Source organism: Apium graveolens, chromosome 3 (assembly GCF_009905375.1).
Source record: "Apium graveolens cultivar Ventura chromosome 3, ASM990537v1, whole genome shotgun sequence".
Lineage (NCBI taxonomy): Eukaryota > Viridiplantae > Streptophyta > Magnoliopsida > Apiales > Apiaceae > Apium > Apium graveolens.
In genome coordinates, this window is record NC_133649.1 from 131,764,326 (window position 1) to 131,783,150 (window position 18,825).

General features: G+C 35.3%; 1 protein-coding gene across 1 annotated transcript; it reads left to right on the forward strand.

The window, feature by feature from the left end:
* The first annotated feature begins 17,629 nt into the window (after nt 1-17,629).
* Nucleotides 17,630-18,319, forward strand: LOC141714582 (uncharacterized). Its single transcript, XM_074518096.1, has one exon. It carries the CDS (start codon nt 17,630-17,632, stop codon nt 18,317-18,319), a length of 690 nt encoding a protein of 229 aa, XP_074374197.1.
* The last annotated feature ends 506 nt before the right edge of the window (nt 18,320-18,825 follow it).

Genomic DNA, 18,825 nt, shown 5'->3' on the forward strand with positions numbered 1-18,825 from the left:
TGACTATCACATTCAGGGTTTGCCCTAAATCTTATTCCTCGAACTATGGCTTTCATCTAAGATCCCGTCCTTAAACTCTTGAAAGTTTGGAACCCAAATTCTGTAGGAAGACCTCATTATTCCCTTATCATCTTTCTAGGTATTAATCTCTTCTCCATTCATTGGCTCTCTGCCTCCATTCATCATTTTTTCTTGGCACAATATTATCTTTTTCAATAATTTGGCTGTATTGCGATCTCAAACAGCTTTTCGGTACCGGCTCCAATTACCTTCACTTCTATTTCCATTTTCTCAAAATCTCTTATCAACCCTTCTGAAGACATTATCATCTTGAGTCTCTCCTTTCTACTAAGGGCATCAACCGCTATATTGGCTTTTCTTGGATGATAAAAAAATATCTCAATCATAATCCTTGATTAGCTATAACCACCTCCAATGGCGCCTGTTGAGCTCTTTCTGCGTGAAAATATACTAGAGCTCTTATGGTTTGTGTAAATCTCGCACTTCTCTCCATACAAGTAGTGCCTCTAATTTTAAGGGCAAAACTATTGCCACGAGCCCAAGATCATTGGTAGGATATCGGATTTCATATGCCCTTAATTATCTTGACGCGTACGCGATTACCTTGTCGTGCTGTATAAGAACGCACCCTAATTCCTTATGCGAAGCACCATTACAAATCACAAAATCTCTTTTTCCATCCGGAAACTCCAACATAGGGGCCGTCCCCAATCTTTTCTTCAGTTCTTAGAAGCTGCTCTCGCATTTTTCTATCCATTTGAACTTCTCAGTCTTACAAGGAAGCCGCGTTAAAGGGGCTGCGATCTTTGCAAACTTGAACAAACCTACATTAGTAAACGGCCAATCCCATCTCTGGTAGTCACCCTGACTACGGTCATCAATCCTCAGCAGTCCTTTCTTCATTTTTGTCAGGATCCTCCACGGAATCCTCTTCAACAACAATCCCTTCTGGGATAACATCCTCAACCGCTACATCCTTAATATGAACATCAACTGTTCCCTCATTAGGGTGCTCCATTAGATCCACAATCTGATCCCCAATATATAGTAAAACATCATCGTGTTGTTTCTCTTGAACTTCAGGGTTCGGTGCCCCGCTACCTTATACGATAACGATCCATGTCACTATCTTGATATTTATAAGGGTTCCCATAAAGGTTTTAACTGTCAGTACTACATTAGGTAGTCTGACTATGAACTTGGCAAGAATTCTTATTATCTTAGTGAACTTATTATTTTAACGTCCCATCATCTCTGAGGTTTATAACGCTTAGCTCTGATACCATTTATGTAACACCCCCAAATCCGGGGTCGAGGATCTGGGTTGTCACGAGTTCCATATCCCTTAATAACATTTAATCTTAATAAACAACCAACTACTGCGTATTGTGACCCCATAATATACACACACACCAAAAGTTATAGTCTCAGAGATGAATAAAAAAATAATACAAGTCATTTTATTCCACAATTATAAGTCATTACACCTCAAAAGGGTTTCCAAATAAATTTACATATTCTTTGCCACTATTATAATTCATAAATATACATAAGTCTGGTACATTAAAAGTTGAAAGCCTAGCCTATTGGTAGTTCCTACCTCAGCTACAGCGACATCAATGCCTACATAAAATTGCGGAACGTTTCCTATCCGCTCGCGAATTGGGAGATTGGTCATGTTCATGTTGTCTAGTTGTTGTTGTGTGATGAAAGAATAAAGCAAGGGTGAGCAAAAAGCCCACCAAAATAACATGTATAATAATTAACAATATATGAGCATTCTCATAGTACTCATGAAAGTCTTGGTCAAGCAGAAATGAACCAAGTTTGATATCTTAACGCGACCAAGTCGTAAAATATTCAGTATATATGTATATATACTTTTCAAAATCTTGGAAATCTTCTTCCATGCATAATATACACAGGGTTCCAGTTTATAACTGTATAAAAATATCATTGCAAGGTGATCTCATAAATCTAACCTTGTCTCGACATTTTTCTGAAAATCTTTTTCATGCATAAGATAATCATTAACTAGATATAAGCTGAAAAGATGAAGTTACAAGATACTCCAATATACTTATATCTTTTCCGAATACTACTCGAACTACCACCGTTCAAGCTATAATCAGTTTCAAAAGTTCATCACATAGATGAGGCTACAAGATAAGACTTGAATAGATTCAATCTTTGAAATATTATTTGAAAGAAAAGAAGTTACGAGATACTTCATTAAGTCCCGATATATATACACTTATATATATCTCTCATACATTCCTTGATAACCCCTGTCATGAAAAGTATAAATAGAGTTGTAATATCCAATGAATTTGGAAAGAAGAAAACTTTGGCATAAACCAGATATCTTGCTGGTCAGGAAAAGATACCAATAAGTAACCTTTTCTACTAGTAGATTGATGAATCCCCCACAGGTCATCACCCTATCCGTATTATGACCTTGTGCTGGACCACCACACGGCCTCTTACGCGTTGATGGACTGCCACCCAACCACTTACACTTTGATAGACCGTACCCCGGCCTGTCGCTTATGTCGACTCATTTAGATGGACTTACTTCCCGAATGTTGGGCAAGTAATCAAAAGCTCTTTTATTAAATCAGCAACTTCGTTGCAAATACACCACAGAGCCGGATCCCTCAGATTTTTAAGCAAGTATTTAAATCGCCTTCGAAAGGAAGATCTTAAATTGGAAAATGAGTTTTGGGATCCGCTCTAGCCTTTAAAATCATGTTGAAGACTCAAAAATATTTTTGAAAGCGTTTGGAATAAGGATGATTTGATAGAATAAATCAATTCCAAGATAATCAAAGAGTATCTGAATATTATGCTATAAATAATATTCCAATGACGAATAGCTTTTATCAAAGCAAATGAAGTAAAAGTTTTGAAAATAACTTACTGAAAATATTTAAGATAAGAACGATTGACGATATCAATCATTTCTCGAATACTTGGCGAATAACGAAACATTATTCTTTAAGAAAATAAAGAATATTATTTAATAAAATAAACGGAGTAATAAGTCCTCGAATGAATATTCAAACTAATATTCGATTATATTTTAAAACTATCGAATAATTATTATTCGATTAATAGTTTTGAAAACTATATATATATATAATATACTTGGGAACATCGCCTCCCGATTTAGAAACATGTTAACCAATGGGTCCCCAATACTAAGGGTATACGCAACTACTGCTTTTCTCTAGCATAGGTATTATGCAGTTTATAAGCATTTGAATTGATAATAAAATATCAAGATTTCACAACATGCATATATATACCATATCAACATGCTCCAATATATCGCAAGATTTGCTAATAACAACCATGCACTTATCTCAAGATAATGCATCAATATATTTACATCACAACAACAGTATAACGGGTAGAAAACTTGTCTGAGTATTCCGGGGTAGACTTAAGCTTAGAGTGAGTCCGGTAACCTATGAACGTTAGGGACGGTGTATAGATCATCAATTTCCCAAAACATAAGCCGGAATTAAGCCATGTTCGCTTACGAAACTAGACTTTGTCCACTTAGACCCTAACGTTCGCTTTTACGCTTAACAATTTACATAAGTCGCTCGAGTACCCTCGGCTCCACCATTTTTATAAAATTAACCGTTAAACGTTTTAAGGAGACTCTTTCGCGAGTACTTTACCAACTTCCTAATCCACCTTACATAATGTTTTCGTATTCCAATTAGTCTTTTAAGAAACAAGGTCTCAAAGTAAAGCGAGGGGCAAAGGTTCGTTCGCGGAACGCCGCTACTTAAAATGGTCATTTCTCCTAAACCGTACACTGGATCTAAGTGAACCACATACCAAAACGAAGCTTATGACACGATCTAGCTAAACATGGCAAAGTTACATATTGGTCAGTGAGATTTCTATTCCTAGATTCAAGCATAAACAGTCTATCAAGAGTATAGTACTTATCTTCCTCTAGCTCCAAAATAACTTGTTTTGGGGGTCCTTTGTTTTTTTGCTCCACAGCTTGAATGACTGGAGTTTGTGGTTCTTGCTCATCTTCGCGTGCTTCACTGTCATTCACAACCAAGGCACTAGATCCATCAACTACATGTCATTGGTTTGACCTTAATGACTTTCTTTGTAACATTTCAAGATCGTATGTCTTCAAGATTCCATATAGCACCTCCAATGTCATTCTCCTCAAGTCTCTTCCTTCTCTTATAGTTGATATCTTCTGTTTAAGGTGGTTAGGAAGAGATAGCATGAACTTTCGGTTCACCTCCTCAACTTTATAATACTTATCATGAAGTTGCATGTCATTTATCAATTTGTTAAACCTTTCAAAAACTTCGGTAATTCCTTCTTTAGGCTTTGACATAAAACCCTCATGTTGAGATACCAGTATCCTCCTTTGATTTGACCTAACTTCCTCTGTTCCCTCACACGGGATCTCTATTTTCTCTCAGAGCTGTTTGGTTGTGTCATAGTTGACAATGTTGTTGTACATCACATTGCCAAGTGACTCTATCAGAATTTATCGTGAGCCACTATCCAGAGAGACTTTTTCTTTTTCAATTTCAGTATATTTTGAGGGGTCTTTAGGGGCATAATGAGTTGGGATGACCATGTCTCCATCTGTATATTCCTCAACCTTTTTCATGGGATTAAAAGGGCCATTCTTGAGAATTTGGATATATAATGGGTTGGCCATCCTTATAAACAGCATCATCTTCTTTTTTCATAGTGTGTAGTTGGCTCTGTCAAAGGCTGGTATCTTGATCTTACTTAGCTTCTGTGCACTCATACTTCCAAGATCTTTATATGTTCTCTTTCAGATTTTGCTCTGATACCACTTGTTAGCTATTGAGTACAACACAGGGGGGTGAATATGTTCTATTGATTTTTAGCCTTTTTAAAACTTGTTTGGATATGGTGAACAAAGCAGTTTATGATGGTAGAGATATTGTATTAGCATAAATAAAATAACAAGCACAACAAACACAATATTTCAAAACTCACTTAATTTTATTAATTAAGTTTGTCTTGCTACAAAATCTGTGTTCTTAAAAATATAAGAACTCGTCTTAATTCTTAAGAGTACAAGAAAATTTAGATCTATTTTGTTACACCTAAAAATAAAGGACCAATGTTCACTTTATAGATTAGTAAACACAGGTTTACACAACATGTAATAAGATGTACTAAACCCTTTTCTAAGCTATCTCTGAATCTTTCTATTTTTGGCTTAATAAATCTTTGCAAATATTGTAGGTCTGTGACCATCCTTTGTCAGTTAATCTTGGCCCTTGATCTTGCACTCTTCAAGCTGCTTTTGTAGAATTTCCAATCTAAGTGAATAGATCGCTTGTTGATTGATAATCTTGAATATTTAACTTATTTGTATTACTGTATTTGATGTTCATGTAGAGATATTCAGTTTGTTCTATTGAGAAGTGACATCTCGATAAGTATAATGACTTGTCGAGATCTCTGAGTTCTTTATAACTGTATTTGACTTGTCGAGGTCTCTGAGTTCTCTATACGTGTACTTGACTTGTCGAGGTCTCTAAATTTCTATATCTCTGAGATCTCTATATGCATTCTGACTTGTCGATATCTTTGAGATCTTAATAAGAAATTGACTTGTCGATATCTCCAATCTTCACATCTTGATTTGACTTGTCGATACTCCGAGTTCTCTACATGCAGAAATGACTTGTCGATATCTCCAATCTTCACATTATTGAGTGGCATTTATGACACTTTATTACGCTCTGTAAAGCTTCGAATTGGTGTATTTGTACTCAAGTTGTTGATGTTTTAATATGTTTTCTAGTGTTTTTGCATTTTCAGGCATTATCCAGGTAATCAGGTGAATTAGCATGGTTTTGATGCTAATTGGGTGTTAGGATGGTGTTGGAATAAAAGCTCTTGGAAATCCGGCTCAAATCAGCAAGGAAAAGAAGACGTTAGATTTTTATGCAGAAGCTCAGCGCGCCCGCGCTGGTCAAGCACGCGGCCGCGCCAGGTCGAGAAAAGCAATTATGTTTCTATTCAGATTTTGATCCAGAAGACTTCTACTATGCATGGGGCTGCTATATATACATAATTAAAGCTCATTTTTCAAGGAGAGACGTACCAGAGCACAACGAGAAGGCGTAAGAAGACCGTTTTAGCACAATTCAACCAAGGCGAAGAAGATCTAGTTTATTCTTGTGATTCTTTGTTTAAGTTATAACATTGGATGCTAGTTTTCTTTTTCTTGAACCTAATACTCTTATTTCATACTTTATTTATTATTCATTTATAAAGACTACGTTTATTATACCATGATTTCGTCGGAACCCACATTGTTGATGAGTCTGATTATGGGCTAATCGTTATCGTGGGGTTCTAGCGGATTTATTTATGGATTTCTTTAGTTGATTTGTTTCGATGCCTTAGTGTGTGGTGGTTTTATGATAACCTAGTATTGGTTGTGCTTATTCGTCTTATGAGCGTTGCGAACTTATAAGATAGTGTGTTAATTTTTAATGAAGCGAAAGTGAATTTAAGAGTTTAGAACTTGCCATGCTAGCATAGGTTCATGTGTTATTGTTATACATGATTCGTAGGTAATTTGAACCATCTTACTTGCCTTATGTAATCACAATTGATAACTTGTGCGTTAAACCGTTATGTTGTCAAATTCTATAGACATATAGGGTCTCAATATAATTGGTGTCTATTCAGCTTCTATCTCTTTTATGGATGTCTGGTAGTATGGTACTTGTACAATGAAAGTGGGCATTTATCAGTTTCGTGTTATCTGATTAGTGTCATCACCATTACATGCTAAGGTTAAGAACGAAAGGCTATTGAATGAAGTATCTAATGAAGTTAGAATCTCATATTTGTCATATATATTAATTCAACCATTCTTGTTCTCTTAGTTATAATTATTAGTTTAATTCTTAGTTATAAAAAATCTCAACTTGTTATTTATCTTAGCATTGGATAATAACCATATCATTGTTGCATAGGTGCATATTCTTAAATTAACCAAAGAGTCTCTGTGGGAACGAATTTGATCTAAATCTTATACTACTTGTGAACGCGTATACTTGCATGTATTTTAGCGCGTGTTTAGCGACTAACACACATCTTCATTTGTCTTGTCGATATATCTGAGACTTCTCTATACGCTATTTTGGACTTCTCGATAAGTCATTCTGGAGTTCTCGAATGACTTCTCTATATAACTTGATATGTGATTTGTCGATATCTTGATTTAAAATATTTTTCATAAAATAGATTTATTCAAGTCCAAGCTTCTACATATTTTTTTCTAAGACATGATCTTTCCTTGATCTTCTTCCAGAGTTTATTCTTAGGGTTGAAACTGTTTACAGAAAATACACCAGTCTAATATTCTAACCTTTTTACAGACTCAAGAAATACAATATATAATACATATTTAGATTATCATACAACTAAATCTCAGGGTTGTCAATGTGACTTAGTCTTGTTATTATACAGGTATGTCTTGCACAATACAAAGGGTGGTGTGCAAGTAACTATGTTTGTCTATGTTGACGACTTTATTATTTATGGAGGTGACATTCATGCTTTAAAGATGTTTAAGGATTTTCTTTGCTTTTACTTCCATGAAAGATCTTAGGGTGTTGAAATATATTTTGGGTATTGCGGTGCCTCAAGTTTCTCAAGGATTATTTATATGTCAACGAAAGTATCCTCTTGGTATTATTTCTGAAGCAGGTTTATTGGTTGTTAAGCCTGTAATTCTACCAATTGAACAAAATTATAAACTTGGTTATGCTACTCGTGCATATCTCGCGGATCCCGAAAAATATCTCAGACTTGTTGGGCGTCGTATTTATTTGGTCGTTATATACCCAGATTTATCATACATAGTTCATATCATTTCTCAGTTTTTACGAAATTCTCGATATGAACATTGGGATGCGGCGTTTTATACAGTTCATTATTTGAAGGGGGCTTCATCCAGGTCAAGGAATTTTACTTCGTTCTAATAATAAATAGTCTTTAACTCGTTGTTGTGACTCAGATTGGGCAGCATATCCTCTTATACGACGATCTCTTACTAGTTTTCTGGGTGGTTAGTATATCTTGGACAGTCATCAATATCTTGAAAGACTAAAAAATGACATACAATATCTCATTCTTCAGCTGAAGTCGAGTATCGTTCAATGGCAACTATCACTTGTGAGTTAAAGTGGTTGAAGGCACTTTTATCGAGTCTTGGTGTACATGACAAGAAAGTTACTCCATTATTTTCTGATTGTCAGTTAGCACTGCACAATGCCAAAAATCTTGTGTTCATGGGAGAACGAAATATATTGAGGTCGATTGTCAATTTGTGTGAGATGCTACTCAAGATTCTATTATTTCTCCGTTATATGTTCATACAATTAAACAATTAGTGGATATCTTTACAAATGCTCTTGAAAAGAGACAATTTTATTTTTATTTTAGCATGTTGAGCATTTCTGATCTACGTGTTCCAACTTGAGGGGTAGTATAAGAAAATATTATATATATGTTTATATATACATATTATATTTTGAATTTTATTATAAGGTTATTATAAGACAAAATTGCACTATTCATACCTCAGTTATTTTGTTTTTACACTTTAGTGGCTCAAACAAAAAACATACCAATTGCTTGGCTAAATAAATCTTTTTAAACCAATTAAAGGGCTTGTGGGTACAGGACTCAAACGGAGTTAACGCCGTGAGGGTATTTGTGTCCTTACATTATTCTAACGTCTCTATTTTCCTTTATTTAACTGAACCACACAACCACCCCTTCTTCCTTATGACCTAAACACTTTTTCTTTATTTACAGTTCAATACATCTCTGTTTTTAACATGAATCAGCAATGCCTTTGTAATAATTGGGCTGTGCAGAATACCTCATGGACTAATTATAATCTGGGCCGTAAGTTCCTCACCTGTGCTACTGGTGGCTGCAACTTCTTCTGTTGGGCTGAGCCAGAGTTTGATGCACGCAACATATCAGTGATTAACGGGTTGAAGAATCGTATAGGAAGGAGAGAAGATGATCATATTCTAGAGTTTGTGGCTGCTCGAAATGTTTACACTGAGGAATTGAAGAATGTAAAGTGTGAAATTTGGAAGTGAAAGTGTTTATGTATTTTGTTGTTGTTGTATGTCTTTCACACATGGTTTAGCTCCAATGGAAAGGTTGTTGAATGAAGATGATGTATGAATGAAGATGATGTTTTTGGGTTGCTTTAAATGTGGTCTAAATGTGATGTTTGTGGTTGTGTATTTGGCAGTTAGAATGTAAATTACAATGTGTCCCTTTTGTATTGTGTACTTTTGGTTTTAATGAAATGCAACCCTTGCCAATCATCTATATAACTGCTTGTTTTTAATCATCTATATCTCATGATCTATATCTCATAAGTACATAAATGGACAACGAAATAACAAAAGATCTTGAACCACAAACATTCTTAGATAAATACTTCATAGTTTTAACATAAGTAGCAGCCACTACATAAAGTACTTGATATAAAATCCAAATGCATCAATCTTAAGTTTAACAAAAGAACCAATGAGTACATTCTCAAACAGTTGAACCATATAGTACATTCTTAGGTTTAAGCAATGTCACTTTGCACCAGCATCTGTCTTTTGAGAGACTCTCTTCCTCTTTGGCCTCTGAGCAGCCCCATATGTTGAATCTTGTTGAGTAACTTGTCCATCATTTGGATCTTGTTGAGCAGCTTGACTTGTTGAGGCACTTTCATCTGTTTCTGGCCTAGACCAGTTAGGTGGAGTTTTCTTGACTTTGCAGGTCCTTGAATTATGGCCTTCCTTGCTGTAATTCTTGCACCTAACTTTGGATTTTTCAACTGGAATGTCTCTCCCTTCTGCTGCAGCCTTTGTTGCCTCATCAGATTTCTACAACAATACCATATACCATCAATACATGACCTAACAACACAAAATGTTTGATTATGACCAACTTTGGATTTATGCATCATACCTTGGCTGTACAACTTCTCTGATTATGACCAACAGCCTTACAGTATGTGCAATGCACTTTGGTATTAGTCCTCTTCAGCTTTGTAGTGTCTGCAGGAACATCATTCTTTTTGTTCCTTTTCTTTTTGGGTCTTCCTGTAGGTATCTTAACAGCCGGAGGCAGTGGCTTTGGTTATGGGGTTTCTTCCCAGAATTCAGGACCAACAATTGGTTCTAAAGTGTTGCCATATAGCTGAAGATAGGTATCCTTCTTGTAACAGTCATGGATATAATTCTCCCAAGGCTCATTCCTTAGTGCTATACATGCACATGCATGATAGCAAGGAAGGCCCGTGAGATCCCACTTCCTGCAGGAACAGGTCCTCTTCACCAAATCCACTACCAACTCATGCCCCCCATTAGTGCAAGTAACAATGTATGCAGAACCTCCGGACCATGTCACAACACAATTTCCAGCATAATGAATAGACTTGTTTATAATTTTCATAAGTTAAAATGAAGACATAAACAATATGCATTATGGAAATTGACATTAGGGCAACTTTTGGAACATACTTTGTCAATTTCTTCTGAGCACTAGGGAAAATTATAACATTTGTATTTGCGCCATTTTGTCTCTCCTAATCTGGATCCTCTTCATAATGGCTTTATGCAACTCTCTAAATAGAGTAATGATTGGGAGGCCCCTCAGCTTGCTTAAACTATTGTTGAATACCTCACAGTGATTGTTAACAAACATATCACTGTGGGATGTGGTCCTAAATGCTGACCTAGACCACTGCTCCCTTGGTTTTTGCATAAGCCAATCATAGAAATTAGGTGACACCTGCACATACAATTGGTTCATACAATTATAAATGGAAATACAACTCCCAACTATAACAAATCAGATGACTACCTCCTTCATTTGCTTCATGTGCCAGTTGAACTCCCACATGATAGTGGCCCTAGCAGCTTTCCATAGTAAATGCCTCAAAGCAAGGCCTTTATACTCCTTATGCATGTTCTGGATCAAGTGCATTACACAAAACCTGTGCTATGCTTAAGGCACAATGGCTTCTAATGCAGTTATTAAGCCCTACAACAAATACATATAAAACAGTCATGAATATAGATATAGTGCAATAATAAAATAGTCATGCAATAATGTAGTACATTTTACCTTTTGTCTGTCAGAAATAAAAGTCCATTCCTTATCCACAAGAATTTGCAAGTCCTGGCATAGAAACTGTAGGAACCAAGTCCATGAATTAGATGTCTCACTCTCAACAATTGCCCATGCAACTGGATACATACCATCATTTGGATCCACACCAACAGCTGATAAAAGAATGCCACCAAAGGGTCCTTTCAGGTGGCATCCATCAAGTCCAACAATTTTTCTGCAGTGGTTTTTGAAAGCCTTTTTTAGTGGTCCTAAATACAAGTAAAACCTTAAGAATCTGCCACTAATTTGATCAGGTTCAGGGTTTTCCGTTAAAATCTTAACAGTGCTCTCAGGAATGACCTTTTTCAATTCATGACCATACTTCTAAAGGTCTGCATACTGCTCTTCATGTGTGCCATTTATCTTCTTTAAAGCCCTCACCTTTCCTCTGTACTCTAAATGTTTACTTACATGACACTTCAAATCATTCACAATTTTTTTATGGAATGCACTAATTGGCCAATTAGGATTCATTCTAATCTCTATTTCATAGTAATCAGCTAGCCACTTGGAGTTTATTTACTTCTGATAGAAGGTTGGCATACACCTGTGCTTCCTCACATAAGTCTTTATCTGATAAGTTGCAGAGCCTTTATGCAGTGGAGATGCATATATCTTCCATTGGTATGGAGGCTCACACACATACTGTACCTTCTTGCCAAAATTTCTACAGTTTATTATGGGCCTCCTATCAAGAATTGCCTGTTTTTTAATTGCATCTCTTAAAATTCTTGAACTTCTGAAACACATTCCAAGTTGGAAGACAGGATTGATCATGTCTTCATCCTCATTAAAAACAGGATAGTTAGTTTCATCATCATTTGTGTTGTTGGATGTCATTCTCTCCTCATCAGAACCAGCATATATATTGGAATGATCACTCTCATTCCCCATCTCAGTATCAACATCAAATCTCCTTGTACTATTTTCATCCTCATCAATGTTTGTATCAAACAATAGGTCATCATCACTCTCAACCTTATTTGAATGGTCAGAGTGGAAGCTCTCTTCACTAACATCACTCCCATCACCATCACCCTCATATTCTTCATCAGAACCCTTAGAACTCTCATCTTCTTCATTCAGTTCAGAGGCAAAAGCTTCTCTAAATTCTTCCTCACCTCTAATTACAACATCATCAAATTGTGTACTGTCATAGTAGTTTTCATCAAATATGGATACATCAAATATTCCTATGTTTTCATCAGTCTGAACCTCTATATTTTTTTCAATTTGAGAGGTAGAAATAGGGGGAATGACTTCTGCAAAAACCTCTATATACCTATCTAATTCAAGGCTCCTATTTACTAGAGTTCACACATGACCACTACATCATCATCACTCTCCAACTCAAAATACATTGACTCTATTGCAGTATTGGGCAACCTATACCAAAAGGTATGAAATCCTCCAAACTCATCTACTTCTTTCAGCATGGAAGTTATTTCTATAAGACTCATTTGATCAGCATTATAGTGGTCAATATAATCCACACGCCCATTTACATAATTCTTAGGATTATACTGCATATCTCCACCATGTACCAATTTAATCGTAAAATAATCGACATCTGCAATTTTCTCAAAATTCCTCTAAATTCAACATTAGAGTAAATTGCAAGTACAGAGCAGAAACAAAGCAACATCATTCCATTCCAATCAACAAATGGATTTTAAACCTAATTGTAAACACCCTAACTTTCAAGTAACAAAGCATTATTTAGACATAACTTAAGCAGTTCGATTGAAAGGAAAAATACTATAAATTAACATACATGTAAACAATAACATCTTTCACATTATCCCCAAAATTAAACAGAGCAATGTAAATACAAGTTTAGGCAAAGATGTACCTATATAAACGGGGCTTTCTCCGGATTTATAAGCATCTGCATCTTCCTTCAACCTTCGATACCAAACCATTGATCTTACTCCTCACTTGAATTTTGGTAGGGTTGTACAGTACGATTATAATTTTGGAGGGAATTGGGGATGAAGGAAGAGAAATGATAAAAAAATATTGTAATTGAAGACAGTTTACTTAAACACCCTTTTCCAAACTGTGCTTTCTAAAAGTAACCCAAACGACGTTAGTTTAATTAGATGGAAGTTGTCACGAGCCCTTTAATTGGTTTAAAAAGATTTTTTTAGCCAAGCAATTGGCATGTTTTTTGTTTAAACCACTAAACTACAAAAACAAAATAACTGAGGTATAAATAGTGCAATTTTGTCTTATTATAATTATCAGATTGAAATGAGTTCTAAAAATCCCCGATTCAATTGATTAATACCCTGCAAGGTACCCAGCCGGTTTGATTTTTGAAATCCGATTAATCCTTACAATTTTTTTGAGTGGAGTATTTATAATTATTTATTAAAATTAAATGAATAATTATAGAAATTATGATATAATAAATATATATTTGTTAATAAATAATTATAATAATATATTAATATAATTTAATATTATAATATATCGGATTTTTATCCCGATTTTTAATGAATTCTAAATCGGTAGTTCAACCGATTTTACCCGATTTTGGATTTTTTCAACAGCGGATTGAATGGTTAAACAATACAGACGCCACCTTTATCAAATTTGTCACCAAATCAAAAATTAAGGAGTAGCAGACCGGTAGTCGCACCGCAGTAGTAGGAGTAAATTGTGGATGCACCCTGACCACTTGAATGGTAAAAATAAAATACAGTAGCTTTTTGAATGAGACTGAAAAGTTGAACTTTAAATAGGTATTATGCCAAAAAGTAGCTGCACTTTCCATGTCCCAGTATAATTTAGACATTCAAAATGTAAAATGGGCAGGAACAAAGACATGATAGAGTTTGGTGATTTCAGGTTATGATGCCACTGAGCGTGGTCAGTAGCACATTCCGTGGGCTGAAATCAGAAGAGAGATTGATGAGAAACAAGAAGCATCATTACTTTTAAGTTTTAAGCCAGCTTTTTTACTGTCATGGGCCACGCAATGATGCTTCAAACTTGCCACTCCCAATGCGGTTTATCTCATGAATCGGCTTTATTTTTGTAAATTTTCTTGAATTTTAGCATGTTTTTTATTTTTTTTAATTTGAATACGTTAATTTTGGTGCCAAAAGGCAGAGCCAACCACTTTACAAGGTCTTTATATTAGCTGTTGATTTAATTGTTCTCTCAGAGACTTTCTTTTAGTTAGACTGAGAAAAGAGTAGTATAATTGTTGAGAAGTTCAATTGTATCCGCAAACATTTTAAAAAATAATGAATCGCACTTAATGAAGAAGCAAAATAAAAAATATTTAGCAAAAATGTTAAAAAATAATTAGGGAAGATGTAAGCATGTGGGTAAATTGTAATATTAAAAAATTTGTGATCAATTATTATAGAAAAAAAATACTCCACCTATGTCTTGGTTAGCTCCGACCCGTGTCAACAAAGAGTTAATGCTTGAACTCTTATTCTTGTGCGTGATATAAAAATTCGACTTCCTATAATTAGGCTTGTATTTAATTGAAAAAAACCTAGGCCTATGATGTAATAATCATAATGAACCTCAAACTTAAGGTCAGAAAAATATGGGATAACTGAAAAGGGGGTTAACGATTTACCTGGGGGAGTTAACGATTTACCTTTAATCAGTGACACGAAAAAGATCAAGGCCTTTAAGGCAACTCCAAGAGTGGTCGGATTTTTTTATCTAAATTTCGGCCTAAATTTGGACAGGGACAACTTTTTATTCTAACAGTTTGGTCTAAATTTTGGTTTAAATTCATATATTAATATTTTTTTCTATCAACTCTTAATATATTGTTATTTTAATGATTGATATTAATTCACATACATATTAATTCAATTGGACGCCAAACGGATAAGATGTTTTTATTTCAAACTTAATAAATTTATTAAATTAGAAAAACATTACACTTAAACAAGAAAATGAAGAAAAAAATAATATATAAATAACTAAAAGAAAAATAACAAAGATTAAACTACTCCGAATTAGTATATTGTTCCCACAAATGTATTATTAATTTGAATTTTTAATGTATTATTAATTTGAATTAAAACAATTCATGGTGTTTAATATATTTTTGTTAAATAACTATTATATATAAGTGAAAATTAAGAAATATAATTAAAAACTACTTAATACATATATATATAATAACATTCAATCAACAAATTAACAAATATATAAAATAAAAAAGTTAATATTTTATTATTAAAAAGATTTAGGCCGGTGAATAATGTCTGTCTAAATTTAGGCCGGCACTATTCACTTGTCTAAATTGAAACAATACAATATACCACTGTTGGGTAGATTTGGAACGAAATCGGTTTAAATTTGGGTCAATAGGCCACTCTTGGAGATGGCATGAGAGAAACGATAAACCATCGAGTAAAGTTTCTTACTTGCTGTGTAGTTGATGGAAGAATCACCTTTTTTTTCCCTATAATAACTCTTTTTTCCTCTTCGTAAAATGAAGATGTGATTTACTTGTAGTTTCTCTGGTTTGTCCAAATCCACACAATAAGCACTAAATTTTATGAGTTTGGTTTATTTTTATTGGTGGAGTTGTTATAAATACATGAAGGTCCATCAATATTTATGATTAGAGAATCAATTAAAATACACCAAACATGGAGTTAGTGCTTATTTGTGTACCCTCGGGCATATATTAGAAAATCCGAAAAAATAATAATAATTGATTGAAATATCCGAGGTGTCGTTGTTTTTTAAGCAACAGTGGATGTGCTTTTACAAGCGCCATACCGACCGACGCTACCCTACCTTGAAACTTTTAACCGGCTGTATTGAACGTATCTAAATAGTAAAAGTAAAACCTAGTTAATATGTATAGACATTAGACAGACTAGATAAAGAGATCACTGACCCCTCAATATGTAGCTAGCTCCTCCATCGGATAAAATCTAATTCTCTGATCTTGTATCCTTATGTCCCGAATATATTATACGTAGCTTACGTATATAATAGCAAATTATTTGCACTCACCGATCATAATAAAATATTGTGGCAGGTAAAATTTCACATATAACAATAAAATATTGAAATTGGTGTATCTCAACGGAAATAAGTTCCCATAACTAACATCAATGTATGTCTCTCCAATTATGTGGGAGTTGTGAATCATTTCTCTCCAATTCTTTTATAGCTTTGTGAGAGGCTTTATAGCAATGGCGACGAATAATGAGATTGAAGGTTTGATGTCTGATTTGGATATAGCAAATGAAGAGAATGAAGAACTGGCCCTGGATGTTGAGGGAGAGGAATCGGTGAATCGTTTTGAGTTGTGCCTGGTAGGGAAGTTTCTGACGGAGAAAAGTCTGAATGTTCGTGCAATGAAGTCTAAAATGGCTGACCTATGGAAACCGGCGATGAGAATTAACATTAAAACGCTTGTTCCAGATTTGTTCTTGTTCCAGTTTTATCATAAGAACGACTTAGACTGGATGATGAGTAATGGTCCATGGTCTTTTGACAATACGATGTTGGTTACGAGTACAATTCCAGCAGGAGGTGACCCTACTAAAGTCCCTTTGAATGAAGTGGCATTTTGGATTCAGATTTATGATTTACCCAGTGGTTATATGTCGGAAGTTGTAGGCAAACAACTAGGTAATTTTTTTGGTTCATTTGTTTCGTTTGATCCAAGTAATACTAAGAGTATCTGGCGTGAATATATGAGAGTTAGAATTAAAGTAGATGCGCGTCTGCCATTAAAAAGGAAGAAGAAGATCTGCAAGAAGGATAAGTCTGAGTTTATTGTTAATTGCAAGTATGAGAAACTTGGCGAGTTATGTTTCATCTGTGGTCTTTTATCTCATACGGAGCGTTTCTGTAAAAAGAAGATCAGTGGAGAAATGGATGGTAACAGTCGAGAATGGGGGGCATGGCTCCGTGCACCACCACGAAGACATACCGCTCAGGGGAGAAGCAAGTGGTTGCGAGATGAGACGGACGAAGAATGGGGCGAGAATCAAGGAAGAGATAATAATCAGGGGTTTGAAAATCAAATGATGGTTAAGAGGGCGGGATTTCAGGAGAATAAAGGTAAGGAGGTTATTATGAGGGAGAGTTTTAAGGGATCAGTAAATCAATGGATAATTAGTGATAGCAGATTGGAGGGAAATCTGTTTTCAAATAATAGAAATGGGCCTATGGATGAGGAGTTAGATGGGCTGGACTTAGAAGAAAGAAAACGTAGGAGATGTGGGCCGAGTGTAAGAATGGAAATTGATGGCACTGTCACAACAACAAACACAGAATCTGGGCTTTCTATAGTTGATTGCACAGACTCTTCAACTCTTGATTTGGCTAAGCTTGCTCAGCAAGCTAGCCATCAGCCATGAATTGCTTAGGATGGAACTGTAGGGGGTTGGGGAACTCCCGTACAGTTCGTGCTTTGAACGATCTTGTCAAAAATCGTAAACCCGACATTTTATTTTTAAGTGAAACTATTTCAGATGCTAATAAAATTGAGAAGCTTCGAGTTAAACTGGGTTTTGCTCAGGGCTTTTCTGTTGTTAGAATTGGTAGAAGTGGGGGTCTTGCACTCTTTTGGAAGACAAATGTAGATTGTAGTATTATGGGTTATTCGCAGAATCATATAGATCTAGCTGTTAATGTTCACAGTGTGGCCAACTGGAGGCTGACTCTCTATTATGGTTTTCCGGAACGTGCCAGGAGGAAAGAAGCCTGGGATATGATTCGGAATCTGGCTAGGTTGTCGAGTCTCCCCTGGTGCATCATGGGGGATTTCAATGACTTACTTTATAATGCGGATAAGAAGGGTAATAACTTACATCCTAGAGCACTTATGGAAGGGTTCAGGTCTGCTCTAGAGGATAGTATGCTGTCGGAAGTTGATTTGACAGGAGGTCTCTTTACTTGGGAGAAGGGGAGAGGTACGAGTGATTGGATTCAAGAACGTTTGGACAGGGCATTTGCTACTAGAGAATGGTGGTTGAAGTTTCCGCTTTGTAATCTTAAAGTTGTATCAACTCCAGTGTCAGACCATGATGCTATTCATCTCTAGTTTATGGAGGTTGCAGTGCCTAAGAGAGTTTTTAGATTTAAATTCGAAAATACCTGGCTAAAGGAGGCGACTTTCATAAAAGATGTTACAGGACATTGGGAGAATATTCCTAGCATGCATCTGTTGCCAAAATTGAATTCGGTGTCTAGATATATGGAGAAGTGGGGGAGAGATTTTTTTAATAAGTTCAAAGAAAAAGTTAGACGGCAGAAATTAATCTTGGATGATTTGAAGAACAGGAATGATGACTATAGTGTGAAGCAATATGTTATTGAGCGTGACAAACTTAATGAAATCCTGTTGCATGAGGAGATTTATTGGAAGCAACGAGCAAAGCTTTTTTGGCTCAAGGAAGGAGATGATAATACAAAATTTTTTCATGCTCATGCTTCGATTCGTAAGAGGAATAATCGTATTGATTTTTTGATGACAGATGTAGGACGAAAGGTGGATTCTGATGCTGAAATGGGGGAGGTAATTCATGACTATTTCAGTAATATTTTTGC